The following is a 20,122-nucleotide window of genomic DNA, read 5'->3' as shown; positions in this document are numbered from 1 at the left end:
GATGTATAGAGAGGTGGTCACACCGCAGGCTCAGACTCCACAGGCAGGAAGGGAATGGGTGATTACCAGGCAATGCAAGAGGACTAGGGGATTCAATTGTAAGGGGAATAGATAGGTGTTTCTGTGGCCGCGAGAGAGACTCCAGGATGGTATGTTGCCTCCCTTTTGCTAGGATCAAGGATGTCTCAGAGCGGTTACAGGACATTCTGAAGGGGGAGGGTGAACAGCCAGTGGTCGTGGTACACATCGGTACAAACGACATAGGTAAAAAAAGGGTGAGGTCCTAAAAGCAAAATATAGGGAGCTAGGAAGTAAGTTGAAAAGTAGGACCTCAAAGGTAGTGATCTCAGGATTACTACCAGTGCCAGGTGCTAGTCAGAGTAGAAATAGCAGGATATATCGGATGAATATGTGGCTGAAGAGATGGTGTGAGGGAGAGGGTTTTAGATTCCTGGGGCATTGGGACCAGTTCTGGGGGAGGTGGGACCAGTACAAACTGGACGGGTTACACCTGGGCAGGACTGGGACTGATATTCTAGGGGGAGGGTACAAACTAAAATGGCAAGGGGATGGGAACCTTTGCAAGGAGTCAGAGGAGGGGGGATCAAAGACAAGAACAAAAGAAAGTAAGGGGAATAAGAAAAGTGATAGGCAGAGAAATCAAGGGCCAGAATCAAACAGGGCCACAGTGAAAAATAGTGGGAAGGGGACAAGTAATGTTAAAAAGACAAGCCTTAAGGCTTTGTGCCTTAACACGCGGAGCATTCGCAATAAAGTGGATGAATTAATCGCGCAAATAGATGTAAACGGTTATGATATAGTCGGGATTACAGAGACATGGCTGCAAGGTGACCAGGGATGGGAAATGAACATCCAGGGGTATTCAGTATTTCGGAAGGACAGACAAAAAACAAAAGGCGGTGGAGTTGCATTGCTGGTTAAAGAGGAAATTAATGCAATAGTGAGGAAAGATATTAGCTCTGACGATGTGGAATCTGTATGGGCAGAGCTGAGAAACACTAAGGGGCAAAAAACATTAGTGGGGGTTGTATATAGACCCCCAAACTGTAGTGGTGATGTTGGGAATGGCATTAAACAGGAAATTAGAGATGCATGCGATAAAGGAACATCTGTAATTATGGGTGATTTTAATCTGCATATAGATTGGGCAAATCAAATTAGTCACAATACCATAGAGGAGGAATTCTTGGAGTGTATTCAGGATGGTTTTCTGGACCTATACGTTGAGGAACCAACCAGAGAACAGGCTATCCTAAACTGGGTATTGTGTAATGAGGGAGGAATAATTGACAATCGAGTGGTGCGAGACCCCTTGGGGACGAGCGACCATAATATGATAGAGTTCCTCATCAAGATGGAGAATGACATAGTTGATTCTGAGTCTAAGGTCCTGAATCTTAGTAAAAGAAACTACGAAGGTATGAGGTGCAAGTTGGCCATTACGTTACTTAAAGGGATGACGGTGGATAGGCAATGGCAAACATTTAAAGAGCGCATGGATGAACTGCACAATTGTTTATCCCTGTCTGGCACAAAAGTAAAACAGGAAAAGTAGCCAAACCATGGCTCACAAGGGAAATTAGAGATAGCATTAGATCCAAGGAAGAGGCATATAAATTTGCCAGAAATAACAACAGACCTGAGGATTGGGAGCAATTTAGAATTCAGCAAAGGAGGACCAAGGGATTCATTAAGAAGGGGAAAATAGAGTACGAGAGCAAGCTTGCGGGGAACATAAAAACTGACTGTAAAAGTTTCTATAGGTATGTGAAGAGAAAAAGATTGGTGAAGACAAATGTAGGTCCCTTACAGTCAGAAACAGGGGAATTTATTATGGGGAATAAAGAAATGGCTGACCAACTAAATGCATACTTTGGTTCTGTCTTCACAAAGGAGGACACAAATATCATACCAGAAATGTTGGGGAACACGGGGCTTAGTGAGAGAGAGGAACTGAAAGAAATCAGTATTAGCAGGGAAATGGTGTTGGGGAAATTGATGGGATTGAAGACAGATAAATCCCCAGGGCCTGATGGTATGCATCCCAGAGTACTTAAGGAAGTGGCCCTAGAAATAGTGGATGCATTGGTGGTCATCTTCCAAGATTCTATAGACTCTGGAACAGTTCCTGCAGATTGGAGGGTAGCTAATGTAACCCCACTATTTAAAAAGGGAGGTAGAGAGAAAACAGGGAATTATAGACCAGTCAGCCTGACGTCGGTAATGGGGAAAATTTTAGAGTCCATTGTCAAAGATTTTATAGCAGAGCACTTAGAGAACAGTGGTAGAATCGGACAGAGTCAGCATGGATTTACGAAAGGGAAATCATGCTTGACAAATCTACTAGAATGCTTTGAGGATGTAACTAGTAGAGTTGATGAGGGGGAGCCAGTGGATGTGGTTTATTTGGACTTTCAGAAGGCTTTCTACAAAGTCCCATATAAGAGATTAGCGTGTAAAATTAAAGCGCGTGGGATTGGGGGTAGTGTATTGCGACGAATAGAAAATTGGTTGGCAGACAGGAAACAAAGAGTAGGGATAAATGGGTCTTTTTCAGAATGGCAGGCAGTGACTAGTGGGGTACCGCAGGGTTCGGTGCTAGGACCCCAGCTATTCACAATATACATTAATGATTTAGATGAGGGAACTAAATGTAATATCTCCAAATTTGCAGATGACACAAAACTGGGTGGGAGGGTGAGTTATGAGGAGGATGCAGAGAGGCTTCAGGGTGATTTGGACAAGTTGAGTGAGTGGGCTAATGCATGGCAGATGCAGTATAATGTGGATAAATGTGAGATTATCCACTTTGGTAGCAAAAACAGGAAGGCAGATTATTATCTGAACGGTGTAAACTGAGAGAGGGGAATATGAGTATTCTATAGTGTAGGTCAGATGGTTTCACAGGTCGGCGCAACATCGAGGGTCGAAGGGCCTGTACTGCGCTGTAATGTTCTATGCAGTGAGACCTGGGTGTTCTCGTACACCAGTCGCTGAAGGTAAGCATGCAGGTGCAACAGACAGTAAAAAAGGCAAATGGTATGTTGGCCTTCATAGCGAGAGGATTGGAGTACAGGAGCAGGGATGTCTTGCTGCAATTATACAGGGCCTTGGTGAGGCCACACCTGGAATATTGTGTGCAGTTTTGGTCTCCTTATCTGAGGAAGGATGTTCTTGCTATAGAGGGAGTGCAGCGAGGTTTACCAGACTGATTCCTGGGATGGCAGGACTGACATATGAGGGGAGATTGAGTTGGTTAGAATTATATTCGCTGGAGTTCAGAAAAGTGAGGGGGGGATCTCATAGAAACCTATAAAATTCTAACAGGACTTGACAAGGTAGATGCAGGATGTTCCCGATGGTGGGGGAGTCCAGAACCAGGGGTCATAGTCTCAGGATATGGAGTAAATCTTTCAGGACTGAGATGAGGAGAAATTTCTTCACCCAGAAAGCAGTAAGCCTGTGGAATTCGCTATCACAGAAAGCAGTTGAGGCCAAAACATTGTATATTTACAAGAAGGAGTTAGATATAGCTTTTGGGTTTAAAGGGATCAAAGGGTACGGGATGAAAGCGGGAACAGGTTACTGAGTTGGATGATCAGCCATGATCATAATGAATGGCGGAGCAGACTCGAAGGGCCGAATGGCCTACTCCTGCTTCTATTTTCTATGATGTTGACGAGAGAGGATCCTCAGTAGGGTCCATTATCAACCAGACTCTGGATGGACCAGTGAAGCCAGCAGGCAGAGGAGGTAGTCAGTGGCAACAGAGGAGAGCAGTATCGAAGAGAGGGGTACCTGATTCACACTGCTCTATGTCAGCGATCACAGGGCTGAATGGGACCCCAACATATTGACTGTTGGCATGAAATGTTGATATGTATGCATATCACAGCATGAGACAGCAAAGAAAAGGCACCGGAGAAAAGGTCCAATATTCAGGTACTTCTAGAATTATTTTACTAAGACATTAGCAGCAGCTTTCCAAACAGTTGTTTAAATAACTACTCTCATACCACAGGACCCTGGCTGTCTAGTGCTTTGCCCTGTACAGAAGATAGTTTTCAGCAGGGACCACTTTCAGAATTTTGGAACATTTTTCATTACAAACAAGCAAAATTGACTGGCAGGAATAAACAAAAAGTATGCTTGCTAAATTTGTTGATGACACAAAGATAGGTAGGAAAGTAAGTCGTGAGGAGGACATAAGGGATATAAATAGGTTAAGTGAGTGGGCAAAAATTTGACAAATGGAGTATAATGTGGGAAGATGTGTACTTGTCCACTTTGGCAGGAAGAATATTAAAGCAGCATATTATTTAAATAGAGAGAGATTGCATAACTTTGCAGTTGAGGGATCTGGGTGTCCTGGTACATGAATCACAAAAGGTTGGTATGCCAATGCAGCAAGTAATTAGGAAGGCAAATGGAACGTAGTCATTTACTGCAAGGGGAATGGAATATGTCATGATCCTGTTGTTTTTTTGAGAAATATGTGGTGTGCCTTTAAGGCTGTAAGCGATTAGTACTTCTTTAAGGCAGCAAGCTTCAGAAGTTACCGAGTAAAGGTGCATCTTGGTTGCCCTGGATACAACCATTCAGAGACAGATACAATGTTGCCGTTTAACTTTGAAACTAGTTGGAAAAAACTGGCTTTGCAGAGACAGTTTGAGAGACAGACTGTCCTGACAGACACAGCTGTGCTAGCCTGTACTGAAGGAGAGATCTCTCAGTCAATTTAAACTGAAGGAAGCGAATTTAGACTGCTTATTTTTTACCTCTCAAAATTCTAAATGTTAAGCCACATTGATTCTTTTGAAAGTGGTTGCGAATTGTTGATCTGCTGCGGTCATCGCTGGAAAGAAGAGGTGTTTGAAGCCTCAAATGTTGAACTGAATTACTGAATGGCCTATCGATGAAGAACTGTTATCCTTTCCTCATTGGACCCTGGAAGAGTGCGAGTGGACTCTGAATCAGAGGACTGTTCGTCAAGAAGTGTAAATCTGCAAGGACTTTACTGTTATTTCTATTTTTAAATATTGTTTTATCTTACTAGTCTTTAAGATTTTAGTTTTTTCTAATAAACAATTAATTTGTTGATATCTAAAGATACCTGATTCGGTTCGCCTCATTTGGGGTTACTAGAGTGTTCAATTTGGCTGTGGCTTTGATGTGGGAAAGCTTAAAAATATATGTTATGCAACCTGTGGAGTTACGGAACTGAATTGACAGTGCGTTTCTCCCACCACAATCAGAATCATATATTTTGACCGGGGGCTTTGTCTTGAGTGGTCGTGTCATAACAAATATAAAAAGTAGGGATGTTTTGCTACAGTTGTATAGGGTATTGGTGAGACCACATCTGGAGTACTGTGTACAGTTTTGGTCTCCTTATTTAAGAAAGGATATAAATGTATTAGAGGCAGTTCAGAGAAGGTTCACTCAACTGATACCTGGGACGGCAGGTGGGGGGTGTTATCTACTGATGAGAGGTTGGACAGGTTGGAGTTTAGAAGGATGAGAGGTGATCTTATTGAAACATACAAGATTCTGAAGGGACTTGACAGGGTGGATGCTGAAAGGATGTTTCCCATTGTGGGACACAATTTAAAAATAAGGGGTCGTCCATTTAAGACAGAGATGAGGAGAATTCTTTTTCTCTCGAAGGTTGTGAGTCTTTGGAACTCTCTTCCCCAGATAGCAGCGGAGGCAGGGTCATTGAATATTTTAAGGCAGAGGTAGATAAGTTCTTGACTGACAAGGGAGTCAAAGGGTATCAGGGATAGATGGGAAAGTGGAGTTGAGGCCACAATCAGATCAGCCATGATCTTATTAAATGGCAGAGAAGGCTCGAAGGGGCCGAATGGCCTACTCCTGCTCCTAATCCGTATGTCCATTAAGCCTGGCCCACACCTCATGATGGTGGATCATCACTAAACACTTCCTTTCTCCCCCTGCCTACCCCCCCCCCCTCCCTCCCCCTCCCCCACTGCAGCCACAGAACCTCCTGGAGGCAAAAATAATTCAAACAAAACTGGTGAAATCTGACCTACTCTTAAAATTTGGTTCCATAAAGCTGCAAAGAGCTTTCAGTGGATGCTGTACCTTACTGCATTCACACATCTGTACTGTTTGAAAGAAGCTAGCATTGTTTCCAACTGCGAGAAACCCTTTTTTCGTATCTGCAAAACAAATCACCTGATATAATTTCATAACTGCCGCTGAAAAATAGTGGCTGTGAGCCCGGCCCCGAGACCCATCTGCTTCTGGTTACTGTCAGCTGGGGCAATGAAAACGGGCAATCAAGACAACAGCAATTTATTTCAGAAAAGGACCAGATTAGAAGACAATGCAGTAAACTCACTCTGCACCAAAAAATAAGACCAACTTTGGAGCACCATGTTCACCTCCTACACACTACTGGAGCAAAAGAAACGGTCTGGATCTGTAGCTCTGGATGTGGATTTTCACATCATATTAATAGCACCAAGATGGTACAGGAATGCACCATTTTCTACAAGAGGGAGACTGAGTGATAGTGACCTACTCTTTTTAAAATCTAACCCAGACTGGTGCAATACAAATTCATTTATCTACCCTGCTGTACGATACAGAATAAGTCTAACAGGCCCTATGGCCCTTGTTTGGGAGCTGCTGAACAAAAGATATCCCACTGAAGGATATAATGGAGGGAGATGGGAGTATCCAGAGCTTCGTTGTGCATTTATCTAGTCAGACCGCACCTATCACTGGGTAATTTTAGTTTTGCTGCCTGGGCAGTAACATGAGAGTGGACTGTCTGTCCGTTCCCGAACTCATCCCAATCAATTCACTTTAAAAGAGAAAATCCTACTTTGCTTAATAAAAAGAGCTAGTTCCATGTATAGAATTTCCAAGGTGCTAAATTTCTATTAATAGCAGCTGATTCCTCTGATAAAGGAGGTTTCTGCTTTAGCATAATACACGCTTGAAGATCAAACACCTCAGTTATTAATAATTCAGACTGTTTTTCATAAGGGTGTCACATTTGCTGCTCTCCAATCCTCTGACATTTCCCCCCCCCCCCGTATCTAGGGAAGATTGGAAGTTTATGGCAAGTTCTTCCGCTATCTCCACCCCCACTTCCCTTAGCAACCTGGGATGCAAGCCATCCGGACCAAGCAACTTATCCAGTCTGACCATAGCCAGGCTTTCCAGTACATCCTAACGATCAATTCTCACCCCATCCATTACTTCTACCATTGCCACTTTTACTGATATTTTGTCATCATCATCTCCCTTGGTGAACATTGATACAAAGTATTCATTCAGTATTCCAGCCTTGCTCTGTACCTCTAAGGATATATACATTTATTTGACCCTAACAGATCCTACCCTACCCTACCCTCTTAACACCCACTTACTATTTACATACTGGTGGAATATTTTTGGCTTCCCCTTTTATGTTAACTGCCATTCTATTCTCATTCACACTTTGTCAGTCTTATTTTTCTCTTCAATTCCTTCTCAACTTATTGTCTGTGGCCTGGTTCTCGCTTGAAGAATTCACCTCACATGCATCATACACCCTCCTTTGATGTTTCACCCTTGTTGGAATGTAACCAGCCTCTATCTGAAGCCTCTCCTCTCTAAAGATCACCTATTGTGCCGTACAGTTTTTCTGGTTAATCTTTGGTTTCATTCTACCCTGGCTGGATCCCCTCTCATCCCAATGAAGTTAGCTCTTTTCCAATTTAGGATGAGAAGCAAAGTTACTCTAAATACTCTCCAGTGTAGCAGCAGCTTTTGCTTCTCCAGTTAGTTCCTGAACACATTCTCTGAAAGCAAGCGCACACACCTGCTAGAATTTCAGGACACTTCCTTTGACATTAATATTTCTTTAAAAATCACATTGCATTTTAAACTACAGAAAGGTAATTTACAGCAGGAAAACCACCATATAATACATATTGAAGGCGGTCAGTCCGTCACACATACCATTTCCAGGAACAGCCGTGTCGTGTGGGACTGCTGATATTCCCAATACACTGTGTGATCCTCATGCTCTCTCTCATCTGCCTTCAAGATTAGGTGAGATTGTAATTTCCAGCACAAACTACAATGTGTCCGGAGCCTAAAGCATCATCCTTCATTTACCCGGTCTGACAGTAAACAATCTCCCCAGCAGTCAAACAGTTCCTGTTATGCGGCAGGCATGTCCACAGAACATGAGAATCAGAAACTACGTTAAAAATTACACCACTCAGCGGAGGAGGAGGAGCCAGTTCTTTAAATCAGGTGGTACCAGTGCGATTACACCAGTGAACTTGCCTCTACCGACAGAGACGGTGATTATACATGTAACAAAGAAAGCAGGAAATATTACACCCAATCTCATACAGTAAACCGCGGTAGAATGGGGTTATGAAAGAAAGCACTGTCTCAGAACAAACTACATAGAATCTGCTCTAAATTAAAGCAGCATTTTGCTTGTTAGTAAAAGCCACAATTTTAACTGTGAGAACTGTTACAGTATTCTGCAAAAATTAACCAAGTAAGAAGGGAATGAACGGCTAAATATTAGGATAGAGAGAGCACGGGTTTCAGCAACAGCTCACTGCGGGTCTCAACTAACTTCCAGCAGAAAAAATTAACATTCCCCAAATCATGGTGAAAGTGCCAAGACACAGATAGATCATTCCACCCTCAATTGTATGTTTGTGTCTTACCCTGGATGATCAGAGAGTGGTGATTTCTCCTTCACTGGTCTCGTCTGATTTGAGATGGTTGTTGAAAGTAACTTAAAATTCACTATTAGAATGCACTGTACTTCATAATCAAAGAATGAAATATTCTCTGGATTCTGTGTGTGTCTAACAGTCATAACCCCAAGTGTCTTTGTTGGTCTACCCGCAGATAAGATTTTCATTGGGCAAGGGTTTAAAAGGATATGGAATCAAGGTGGGTAAATGGAGTTAAGATACAGATTAGCCACGATCTAACTGAATGCCAGAACAGGCTGAAGGGGCTGAATGGCCTCCTCCTGTCCCTGTGTTCCACAGGCACAGCACAGTAAGCTACAGCAGGACACTATATGCTTTCTGCCTCTATGTCCAAGGACCATGATCATTAGCGAAGTAGCATCTCAGATGCTCATTTAGTTTGACTTAACATGGTGAAGAGACCAAAGAAGCTAAAGTTATCCTCATTGTTGCTGCAGTGTCAAAGGTTAACCTGGCCAAAGATACAACCGCACCAATCTTTACACTGAACTTCTGACTGGCTGGCCAACTGCCCTTTGAAAGCAGTTTAAAAAAAAATGCATTTTTGTTTTAACTGGTTCCACTCCCAAATTGGAGAGGAGCCAGGAAAAAAAAAAACACAAGTAAAACTCAAGTTAAAACATATGTAAAATTCAAATTTATAAAACAAAAACAGAGTATAAACAGAATAGAAGACGGGAGAGGAGGTAAGAGAGTAAGCAGAGGTGGAAAGGGTAAAATCTTCCGACTTTGCATTCCTAGAGAGCACTGTGCCAGCTTGGAGTACACATTGGGAATTCCCAGCTATGCTGTGCATGACTTTGCAACTATTTAGTACACATTTGTGTACCCTAATTTCCCAGTGGACAAGGATGCCTGAGGTGCTGTTGCAGTGGGCAAGGATCTTGCCAAGAATGCAAAGTTGGAAAATTACCCTTAACATGTCTACATCTTTTTGCTAATATAAAATTGTGCTTTTTGTATTCTAATTCTTTAAGGCAAGGGTTTAAAAGGATATGGAATAAAGGCAGGTAAATAGAGTTAAGATACAGATTAGCCATGATCTAACTGAATGCCAGAACAGGCTGAAGGGGCTGAATGGCCTCCTCCTGTTCTCGTGTTCCACAGGCACAGCACAGTAAGCTACAGCAGGACACTATATGCTGTTCCAGGAGCTGTGGCTCGTTACCTGTCCTCTCAGTTTCAGTGTATGAGCTGCAAACTTTACAGAGCTGGAGATGGATAGAGGAGTTCTCTGGACCCACTGACAGTTTACAACATGCTCAGCTCAAGGTGGGGGGAAGCAATAAAAATACTTCGGCAAATCGACAAACAGGTGAGTAATGCTAAGCAAGAGACACCAGCAAATAATGTACAGGTTGATTTAAAGAATGCAAACATAACAAGAGGTTCAGATAGGAAGGAGAACAGCTTGAGCACTTTTGTAAAAAAGAACAGCCTTTTGGAGCAATAGGGGTTAGCAGCTTAGACAGATGCTACTATTCGAACACAGAAACATGCTTAAAGCACAAGATAGGCAAAAACTGGAGCTAGAATGGTTTGGAATGCTTTGCAAACACCTCCTTCTGTTCTGTAAGAGTCTATGAGCTGATGCTTTGAAAGGCAATGAAAGTTGGGAGTAATTTGAAGTTAGTGAAAGAAACTAGGAACGACAGAGAGACTTCTATCAAAGACAGCTGATGTATGTCACTCGACTCCTTTATAATGAAGTCAATGACTATCTGATTAAATATAGAATCTTACAGCACAGGTGGAGGCTATTCAGCCCATCGTGTCTGTGCCAGCACTCTGAAAGAGCTATCCAATTAGTCCCACTCACCCACTCTTTCCCCAGTCCTGCAAATTTCCCCTTTTTAAATATATATCCACTTCTCTTTTGAAAGTTACTATTGAATTAGCTTCCACCACCCTTTCAAGCAGCACATTCCAGATCCTAACAACTCACTGTGCAAAAAAAATACTAATTTCTCCCCTCCCCCCATAACTTTTATTTGCCAATTATCTGAAACGTATCCTGTGGTTTCTAACCCTCCTGCCAGTGGAGTCAATTTCTCCATATTTATTTTATCAAAATCCCTCATATTTGATGAAATAATCTAATAGGAACCAATTTACCACTAGGGTGATGGCAATATCATCTGTCGAATTACAACCAGCAAGGATTAAGATTAGGTTGTAAACAATGTTAGAATGGTAATGCTAGTGAGAAAGTATTAGCTGTTGAAAAAGGGTAGAGTTCATGGAGGGGAAGCGTCTGAACATTATCTGGAAAGGAAGTTCCAGTAGGATGAAGGCCGTCACATTCCAGGTTCTGTTCTTGTGTTAAAAATTCCACCACACCATTGTTCTGACAACCAGTCTAAATAGGAAAAAAAAAGGCAAGCTGCAGACACAGGTTCTGTTCATTAGGAATTACAGCTTTGTCAGATGACTGGAATCTTTCAAAGTTGAAATGTAACCCTTTGCAGAATTGGACAACTGCTTGCCCTAGGGTTTTCACATTCCTTAAACATGAAGAATATTAATTTCCTGATTCCAATTATCCTCCAGGAAATGCCGTTTTCTTCTGCTCCAGGTTACAAGTGCTTTTGTTTCTTAAGCACTTACTCATAGGTTTAATGCAATCATGGCTCGAACTTTCAGAATTACCCTAAGAAACGTGTTTATAATGATGCTATTGTTGTACAATATTTACTGAGTCTTATTTCCTGGTACTTAATTACAGATTATAATAAACGTACATTAAGCATGAATGAGCACCGGCTTCAGATTTCCTGGTCATCATACCTGCTGTTGCCAAAGATAGGTGCCGTCACCAGGGATACAGTACACTCCCCACCTTGATATAAAAACAATGGGAGTGGATTCAAAGCAATAATCTGATTTTTCAGTTATTTGACTGTTAACCTATTTGAACTTTGTTTTCATGGATGAAACCATCTCCTGAACCTTTGAATTAAATCATTGCCTTACAATGGTTAGCCTTCAAACAACAGGCTAATGCACTGGGGTTTCAACATATTGCGCTAGAGTTTGGGAAGGTTTAGCTGGTAATTTCCAACACGGTGAGTCAGTCAGTCACCAATCCACATGATGCTGAGGCACAGACTAGTTACCAAGGTTTTCCAGGACAGAGGGAAAACCACAGGGCCAGTCACCCTTTGCAGACATCTCCAGCCAGTCCTCTCGGCCATGCAGACCTGTAGCGAGACAGGAGATCATCCCAGGAAGCCGAAACAAAGTGATCATTTAATAATCAGAGCTCAAATATTGGCAAGACCTTGATCCGACATCCTCAAACTCTTGAATCGACTACGACTACATTACTCTCTCAGACATCTTTTCTTCTAAATACTCCATAAAGCATTGGTTTGTGACAAATGTCAGGAGTACGATTCAGTTAATAACCAGGAAGATTATGGAAAGTACAGGAGACACAATATGAAATAGAAAATATTCTATAAACACAAAGTGTAAGCATTTAGCTAGGGAAAAGGTTGAGCCTATTAAGCACCCAGGAGGAAATCTTCATGTAGAGACAAAGGATGGGGCTAAAGTATTCAATAAGTATCTTGCATCTGTCTTCACAAAGGAAGCAGAAGATGCAAAGGTTACACTAAAACAGGAAAGGGAAGGTATGTTCATGATAATAATAGAGATGTCTATAAAGCATTACAGAAAGTTGATAAGTCACCTGGTCCGGATGGAATGCATCCTAGGTTGCTGAAAGAAGCAAAGACAGAAATAGTAGAGGCTTCGGTCATAATCTTTCAATCCTCATTGGATACAGGAGTAGCGGAGAATTGATATTCAAGAGAGGCGAGAGTGATGTACCAGGAAATTGCAGTCGTGTCAGTGTAACATCGATTTGGAGGTTACTGGAGACCATCTCTCTCTCTCTCTATGTGGCTTTCTCGTTGTCAGAGGGTGGTAATCTAGTATTATGCCAGGATAATAACCATGGGGCAAGGCGAGGAGGCAGGCCCCAAGAATTACCCTCAGCCGATGCTGGATTGAACTGCTGCTGTTGTTCCGCACCACACTCTAACCATCTAGCCAACTGAGCTAATCGACCCCTGAAACCATCATCAGAAACAAAATAAACTTCCATTTGGAAAGACATGGGTTAATCAAGGACAGCCAGCATGGATTTGTTTAAAGGCAAACCGTGTCTGAATAACTTGCTTGAATTCTTTGATGCAGTAACAGAGAAGATTGATCAAGGTATTAGTCCAGGCCACTGGATTACTAGTCCAGTAACATGACCCACTATGTTGCTGTAACCACGCTTTATATATTTCAGTAAACATAATGAATGAATCTTTTGCGATCCAAGCATTCTGTCAAATTTGAGAGGATTTCACTTGCAAGTTCAGACAGTTAAAAGTGGAATTTCACAAACTTATACGTTTTTGAGGAGGTGGGTAGGGAGCAGTGACAATGACTGGTGTAAGTCACACTGACAAATTGAATCTTCCAGAACCATGCGTATCACACAACCAGAAAAAAAAACCTACAGATTCATTTTGACCGTGTGCAGAGCCAGGTTTCTAACACTGAACTTTATTCTGAATATTATTGGTACCAATTCAACACCAACACCAGCAACACAACTGCAGGCTTCAATTCTATCCCCAATATGTCCATGTAAAAAAACTCTTTACAGTGCCAAAGAGTCATGCACAGAAAATTCACAGTGGTGTTACGGACAGAATTGAGAGAACTGAAACCCCAGTTCTCTTCCCTTCACTGACTGTAATCAGTGTGGTTTTTGAAAAGGAAGATGGGTGTGTCTCTTAACCTGAGTGTTTGGTCAATTTGAACAACCAGCTTTTCGTGGGCAGCAATAAAGAGGATTATTTTTATTCACACGTTACCCTTAAAGTCTGATGCTATGTCACTGACACACACACATGAGAAAAATGTTAAAGAGGATAGAGCACTTCTACAAATTAAAGGCAAAGGAATAAGTCATAAGTCAGATGATTTTGGCTCATCCTGGGGAAAAGGCATGCATTGAGGGCCAGGTGAAGGGGGTGTTTTCACTCCTGAAGTGTAGTTAGGTGGATTCGATAGCTCAAGTCATATACTGAAGTTGTTGCAGGACTTTCAGCAGATCACAAAGTTAGATACTTGTATCTCATTACCAGGTCGGTTTTCTGTACTGGTGGACTTGAAAAGAAACAGGTTTGGAGACCTTAGAATGTTGTAGTCTCCAGTTTTAAGGTGTAGGTGTTCTGCCTTTGTTGCTGTCTCTCCAGCTGTTGTTTGAAGACTGACTAGCTTCTCCCTGGTGCTTGGAGTAATAACATTCGTTATTTGATTAGTTTCGATCAGGCGGCCACCTGATCAATACTTCTATTGTCCACCCAGAATGATTTGAAGGTCGAGGCCATTGCTTCATAGTGTGGATGGATGGTGGCCATTTACACCTACTTTTGACCGAACTGTTTTCTTACAGCTCTCCTCGTTAAGTTTCGAGCTCGGACAGCGGCTGGAATTTTATGTCCCCGCAGGAGCGGACTGGAGGCAATGAGGGAGGTGTAAAGTTGTGGGAGGCCAGGGGGTTACCGCTCCCATCACCTTTCCACCCTCCCCTGCAATTTTACAAGCGGCGGTGGTGACAAATGGCCCATCCGCGCCAGGCCAATTGACACTAAGGGCTGCTTCCCGGTGCCACTGCTATGTTACGGGCGGGCGGCTCAGGTTCCCCAGGAGGCTGCCCAGTAAAACCCGGTGGCCTCCTTGCGTGTTGGGGGGGAGGGGGGGGCGCCCTCCTGATCAGGCACCCTGTGTCCCAAGGAGGGACCCCCACCACAGCACGTTACCCCACCAACCCCCCTTGCCTCACCAGCACCCAGAGGATGGTCCCCGGTAAGCCTCCACACACACGCCTGAGTTCTGGGGCCTCCTCCATTGCTGCTCCTCTCACTGGGTGCAGTCCCAGCAGTGGCCACCCACTCCCATTAGCGCTGTTGGGATTGAAGAGCTGCTGGCTCACTCATTGGCTGGCAGCTCTGGAAGGCGGGACTTCCTGCCTCAGACTCATGGAAGTCCCACCCGAGGTCAATTAAGGGTGTGGGTCACGTAAAATCACAGCCTGGCTTCCAGGCCCAGCAGAGGTGGGCTCGCCACTGACTTTTGGCCGGTGGGCGGGGCCACCAGCGCACCATAAAATTCTGACCAGTGAGTCCTGGAGTCCACAGGTATTGAGTTTTGGGTCAGATCACAAACAAGAGGAGGTGTGAGTTTCACAAATGGTTTCATCTTGGTATGTCCATTCAAGGGAGGCACTCCATCCATGGTCATTGTATTAGGAACTTTCTGGAGGTTTGAATTAATTGCGAGTCTGGGCCAAAATTGCAAAAGTCACCTGGCCCTCGGCAGCTATCTTATGCAACATTTTAATGTCCAATGTGGTACATTTAAAAAGAAAATTCAGCTCAACAAGATTCGATACTGAACACAGTCCATGTTTAAAGTTATGAATAGGACATGCCTTTTCTGGGCATAAAGTGGGATAATGCCAAGTTAATGTTTAATGTAATCCAAGACTTCCCAGCCATTTCTGTAGCTTGAAACTTTACATCTTTGTTCCAGCTCCCTAGAATACCCACCTGTGTACAATTTATGTCAGGTTTCTCAAAGAAAGTAATTTGCTGTAATCGAGTAAGCAACAAGAAAATCCACATTAAAAATGGTCTATTAACAGAGTACAAACATTAACCACAAACACCAACAAACTATCCCACATCACTTCAGAAAAACCCTTTGCTATGAAGTTGCCAGTAAAATTCTAGTTTTTTTTTATTTCCAAAATATACTTTATTCATAAAAATCTGTAAAAATTACATTGCCAAACAGCACCAGAAAATACAAACATTGCAAGGGAGATCAGTTTCCTTCAATACTGTCATGAGTTTCTTCCCAACCCTTCCGTTTCACAATTGTCATGTCAATTACAAAATTCTAGTTGACAGCAGATCACCTGCCTCCTTGACCAACTCAAACAGATGGCCAGGCGGAAACAAAGAACTTTATCTGTTCAAAGACACACATCACAGCGTTGCTAGATTATGCAAAGGACATTCCGTTTCACAACTACAATCCCCACAATATTCTATAAAGTATTGATTTTAAAAAAGTTCAAAAACAATGGGGTATTTGGCTTTTACAAGATGCATCCACTGAATCAGTCAGCACTGGGAACAAACAAGTAGGAAACCTGAAAATTTGCCTAGAAGTGTGATGCAGTGTCTCCAGCTGCAAATTTAAATAAAAGTTCAGAGAAATGGTTAATATTGAGGTCAAAAACCAAGAAAATAGAGAATCATTTGTTTATCTTGCAAAAAAATGTATACACAAGGAAATGAAAATGTTTAAATGGATTTTTTTTTTTAAGAACACAATAAAAATCTGAATAATTTCAGTGAAGAAATGAGATCAGGACACAATAATATTTTTCTCCCCAAGTAAAATCCACCAGTTAAAATTACTAGAAATTCCTTTATTGGAATATTTTGAATGATGTGCTGGAAATCTAAGTCCAAGTGATTAACTATTGATATCTAGTAACTTTTGAAAAGCTGCCAATTCTTTCCCTCAGCACAGAATTGCCACTGGTCTTTCGTAGTCTATCATTCACAATGGATAAGCAGAACCCACCAGTACACTGTAAAACCTGCTGAGTGAATTAACTGTCTTCGGATACCTGTGTAAGAACAGGGGGCACATGCAAAACTAGACGGAATTGAGAATTTGAAAGCTTTGAGTGAACCAAGTGACAGAACTGGAAAATAAGTAGCAACGGTGAAAATAGGTCTAGTCCTTGCAAAAGAAGAAATGTGTATGTCTACAGTAAGACTGACTGAATTCAGCATTGAATTCACTTTAATCCTGAATTAAGTTACTGTAATTAAACCCCAAAATGTTGGAAATACTCGTTTGGCCAGTATCTGTGAAGATAAAAGGCAGGTTGTGACGTTTTTTGGGGGTGTGTCTGTCCATCCTTAGAACTCCCCTGTTATTTGTAACACACCCTTTACAGACACTGACTGACCCACTGTGTACTCCAGCATTTCCTTATAATTTAATGAATTTATTGCACGTTGTTTTGGTAACGTTCCTCGGCAAATAAATTTGGTGGATTGTGAATATTTGAAAGAAAAAGACAGAATACTGCAGAATTTATTAGGTTAAATGACACTTAATTTGTGTCCTAATGCAGAGTGCATTAAACTATGTAATCAACCCCACAGATGATAAACTGTGAGCAAGCAAAGCTCATTAAAAAATCATCCAGCTGCCATGATTTAATCACTTTTCATACAAGTGTATACTTTACATGCGATGGGTAGGTTACCCAATCACAGAAAAATCAGTGACACTGACAACTCAGCTAGGTGTTACCTGTGCCTTTACGTAACAGAGAGTAATCTGTTCTTGCTTCAAGTGAGTTCACATTGCCAGCCAGGGCTCATCATCACTTTTTCCCATCCCAAACCAGAGTCATAGGATTGTGCAATGATTTACAGTACAGGAGGCGGCCATTTGGCCCAGTGTGCCTCTGCTGTCTCCTTGGTAGAGCTATCCAGCTGGTCCACTCCCTGGCTCTTTCCCCATAGCCCTGTAAATTTTTACCCCTTTAAGTATTTATCCAGTTCCTTTTTGAAAGTTGAATCTGCTTCCATTGCCCTTTCAGGCAGCACATTCCAGATGATAACACCTTGTTTATCAAAAATTTTCCTCATGTCATCTCTGGATCTTTTGTCAGTCACCTTCAATCAGTGTTCTTTGATTAGTAACCATCCTACCACTGGAAACAATTTCTCCTCATTTACTGTATCAAATCTCCTCAGATCCTTATTTTTTTAACTGTAAGGAAGTTGAGTTTTGCTTGATGTAAGAGTGCCAACAGGGAGACTGAAGTTCAACTGTTGAGATGCCCCCAGTACTGCTTGCAGGCACAACATGTACAAGGAGATTTTGAAACCCCCTTGCCTGTAAACCACAGCCTTGCTGTTCCACCTAAACACATCTCCAGTATTCAGACAAAAGCAAAATACTGCAGATTCTGGCAATCTGAAGTAAAAAACACTCAGCAAGTCAGGGAGCATTTACAGAGCCAGAGAGAGAGAGTGTTAACATTTTAGGTCTGATGAAAGGTTACCCGTTTCTCTCTCCATAAAAGCTGCCTGACCTGCTCAGTATTGTCCAGCATTTTCTGTTCTTATTTACAGTATTAGGCATTGTCCAAAATTGGGGAATCAGCTCTTCTAACAGATTAAAGACATACCCTGGGGCTTCATCATCGTAAAGTCAGGGGTGGAGGCCTGAACTTTGCAAAGCTTGTACAGATATTGAGAAGAACGTTCTGACAAGATAGAATATAAAGTTATTTAGCAGCATAATCTGATCTCAGAATAATAGGTAAACCTTTTATCACCGAGATGAGGAGGAATTTCTTCATTCAAATGGTGGTGAATCTTTGGAATTCTCTACCCCAGAGGGCTGTGCAGACTCAGTCATTGAGTATGTTCAAGACAGAGGTCGATAGTTTTCTTGATATTAAAGATATCAAGGGATATGGGAATAGTGTGGGAAAATGGCATTGAGGTAGAAGATCAGCCATGATCGAGCTGAATGGTGGAACAGGCTCAAGGGGATGAATGGCCTACTCCTGCTACTTCCTATGTTCTGCACAACATGTTACACCCGAGTCCTATCCAGTGTCCCTGATTCTGTTAGAGTGCTTGACTTCGTCCCTGCCTCAGCTCATCTGCTGCTGAAACCCTCATCCACACCTTTGTTATCTCTAGACTTAACTATACTAACACTCTCCAAGTTGGTATCCCATCTTCCACCTTCCATAAACTTGAGGTCATCCAAAACTCTGCTGCCTGTGCCTTAACTCGCACCAGCTCCCCATTCTCCTCTCACTCCTGTGCTCACTGACCTACACTGACTCCCGGTCAAGCAACACCTTGATTTTAAAATTCTCATCCTTCATTTCAAGTCCTTTCATAGCCTCACCTCTCCCCATCTCGTAAGTTCCTCCAGCCCCACAACCCTCAGATATCTGCACTCCTCCAATTCTGGCCTCACATATCTCCGATTTTAATTGCTCCACCAGTGACTACTGTGCCTTCAGCTGCCTCCACCCAAAGCTCTGGAATTCCCTCCCTGAACCTCTGTCCCTCTTTCCTGCATTAAGACACTCCTTAAAACCTACCTCTTTGACTAAGCTTTTGGTCATGTGTCTCAGTATCTCCTTATGTGGCTCAGTGTCAAATTTTGTTTCGTAACGCCCCTGCCAAGTGCCTTGGGATGATTTACTATGTGAATGGCTCTATATAAATGTATTGTTGTTGTACATCAGATTGCACTACTGCTCGAGTCACTTCTGAAGATAGATAAATGTCAGATACTTTTTTGTTTAAACAGGCTGAACTATAGGTTTCATCATGAATAGAATTCTAGGGAAATTAGAGATGGGCAACAAATGCTGGCCTTGGCAGCGATGCCCACAGCCATGAAAGAATTAAAAAGAATTATTTACAGCAGAGATTGAGCAACCCAAGGCAGTGCAAAACGTTTTCACCAGAATTGTGAATCAAACAAACCAGAGTAGGTTATTATCATGGAGGCAACACTTTTTGGAGTCAGTGATGAAGCTATTAGATTCAGTGATGGGAGGCGTGAGGTCTATAGTTGTAGATCACCTAGATAGGGTTGAATACTATCCCTCATCTGTACTTGTCCTTTTCAGCTCCCGTGACCCCGCAGACAAGTCCCTCTGGATGGTCATCTGGAATACGAGAGGACGTACCCACCAGGTGGAAATAAACAATTTTTTCCTCCACAAGTTAGAACACAATCTTTGGATGAGTTACGTAAAAGTGCATCATAGCAAGACAAACCAAACAGAGTCACATTCGACAGCTGCACAACATTTAAGTCTAGAATACCACTTTGATTTAAAAGCAGTTTTCTTCCAGATAAACCGTCGGCAGGGAGAATACATCATTTACAAAACAATTCAACATGATTTACAGTCATGCAAATTCAATCCCTGGGTGACTCACCAGGAAGTGACTTTACCAGACAACTCTGCAACTAAAACACCTGAATGTTAAAATACCTCAAAGTGGCAATATAGTAAATCCACATCTTCAAACAACCATACTGACATTTCATGAAAGTGTTAAAAACTATTTTAAAATTAAAGAAAAAAAAATCCGAAATGCTATAAAATTGGCCTCAGTGAGTAAAGGAGAATAATTGGGACCAGTCTCCACAAGCGTTTCATGTAAAGGGTCTCTGCTCTGAAATTCAAACTT

At 42.2% G+C, this 20,122-nt stretch overlaps 1 protein-coding gene across 3 annotated transcripts in view; it reads right to left on the bottom strand.

Annotated features, from left to right (window-relative positions):
- Window positions 1–20,122, bottom strand: part of LOC137351960 (NAD kinase-like) — a 111,696-nt gene that overhangs the window by 36,896 nt on the left and 54,678 nt on the right. Inside the window, exon 1 of one of the 3 annotated variants that reach the window (XM_068016864.1) lies at window positions 7,999–8,215. The exons of the other annotated variants lie outside the window; for them this stretch is intronic. Within the exon in view, the coding sequence (XP_067872965.1) occupies window positions 7,999–8,075 (77 nt within the window). The 5' untranslated portion in view covers window positions 8,076–8,215. Of the gene's footprint in view, window positions 1–7,998; window positions 8,216–20,122 lie in introns of those variants that run through there. 3 annotated transcript variants of the gene reach the window in all.

Source organism: Heterodontus francisci, chromosome 37, assembly GCF_036365525.1.
Source record: "Heterodontus francisci isolate sHetFra1 chromosome 37, sHetFra1.hap1, whole genome shotgun sequence".
Taxonomy (NCBI): domain Eukaryota; kingdom Metazoa; phylum Chordata; class Chondrichthyes; order Heterodontiformes; family Heterodontidae; genus Heterodontus; species Heterodontus francisci.
The sequence above is the reverse complement of the archived record's forward strand: the minus strand, read 5'-3'. Positions and strand labels throughout refer to the sequence as shown.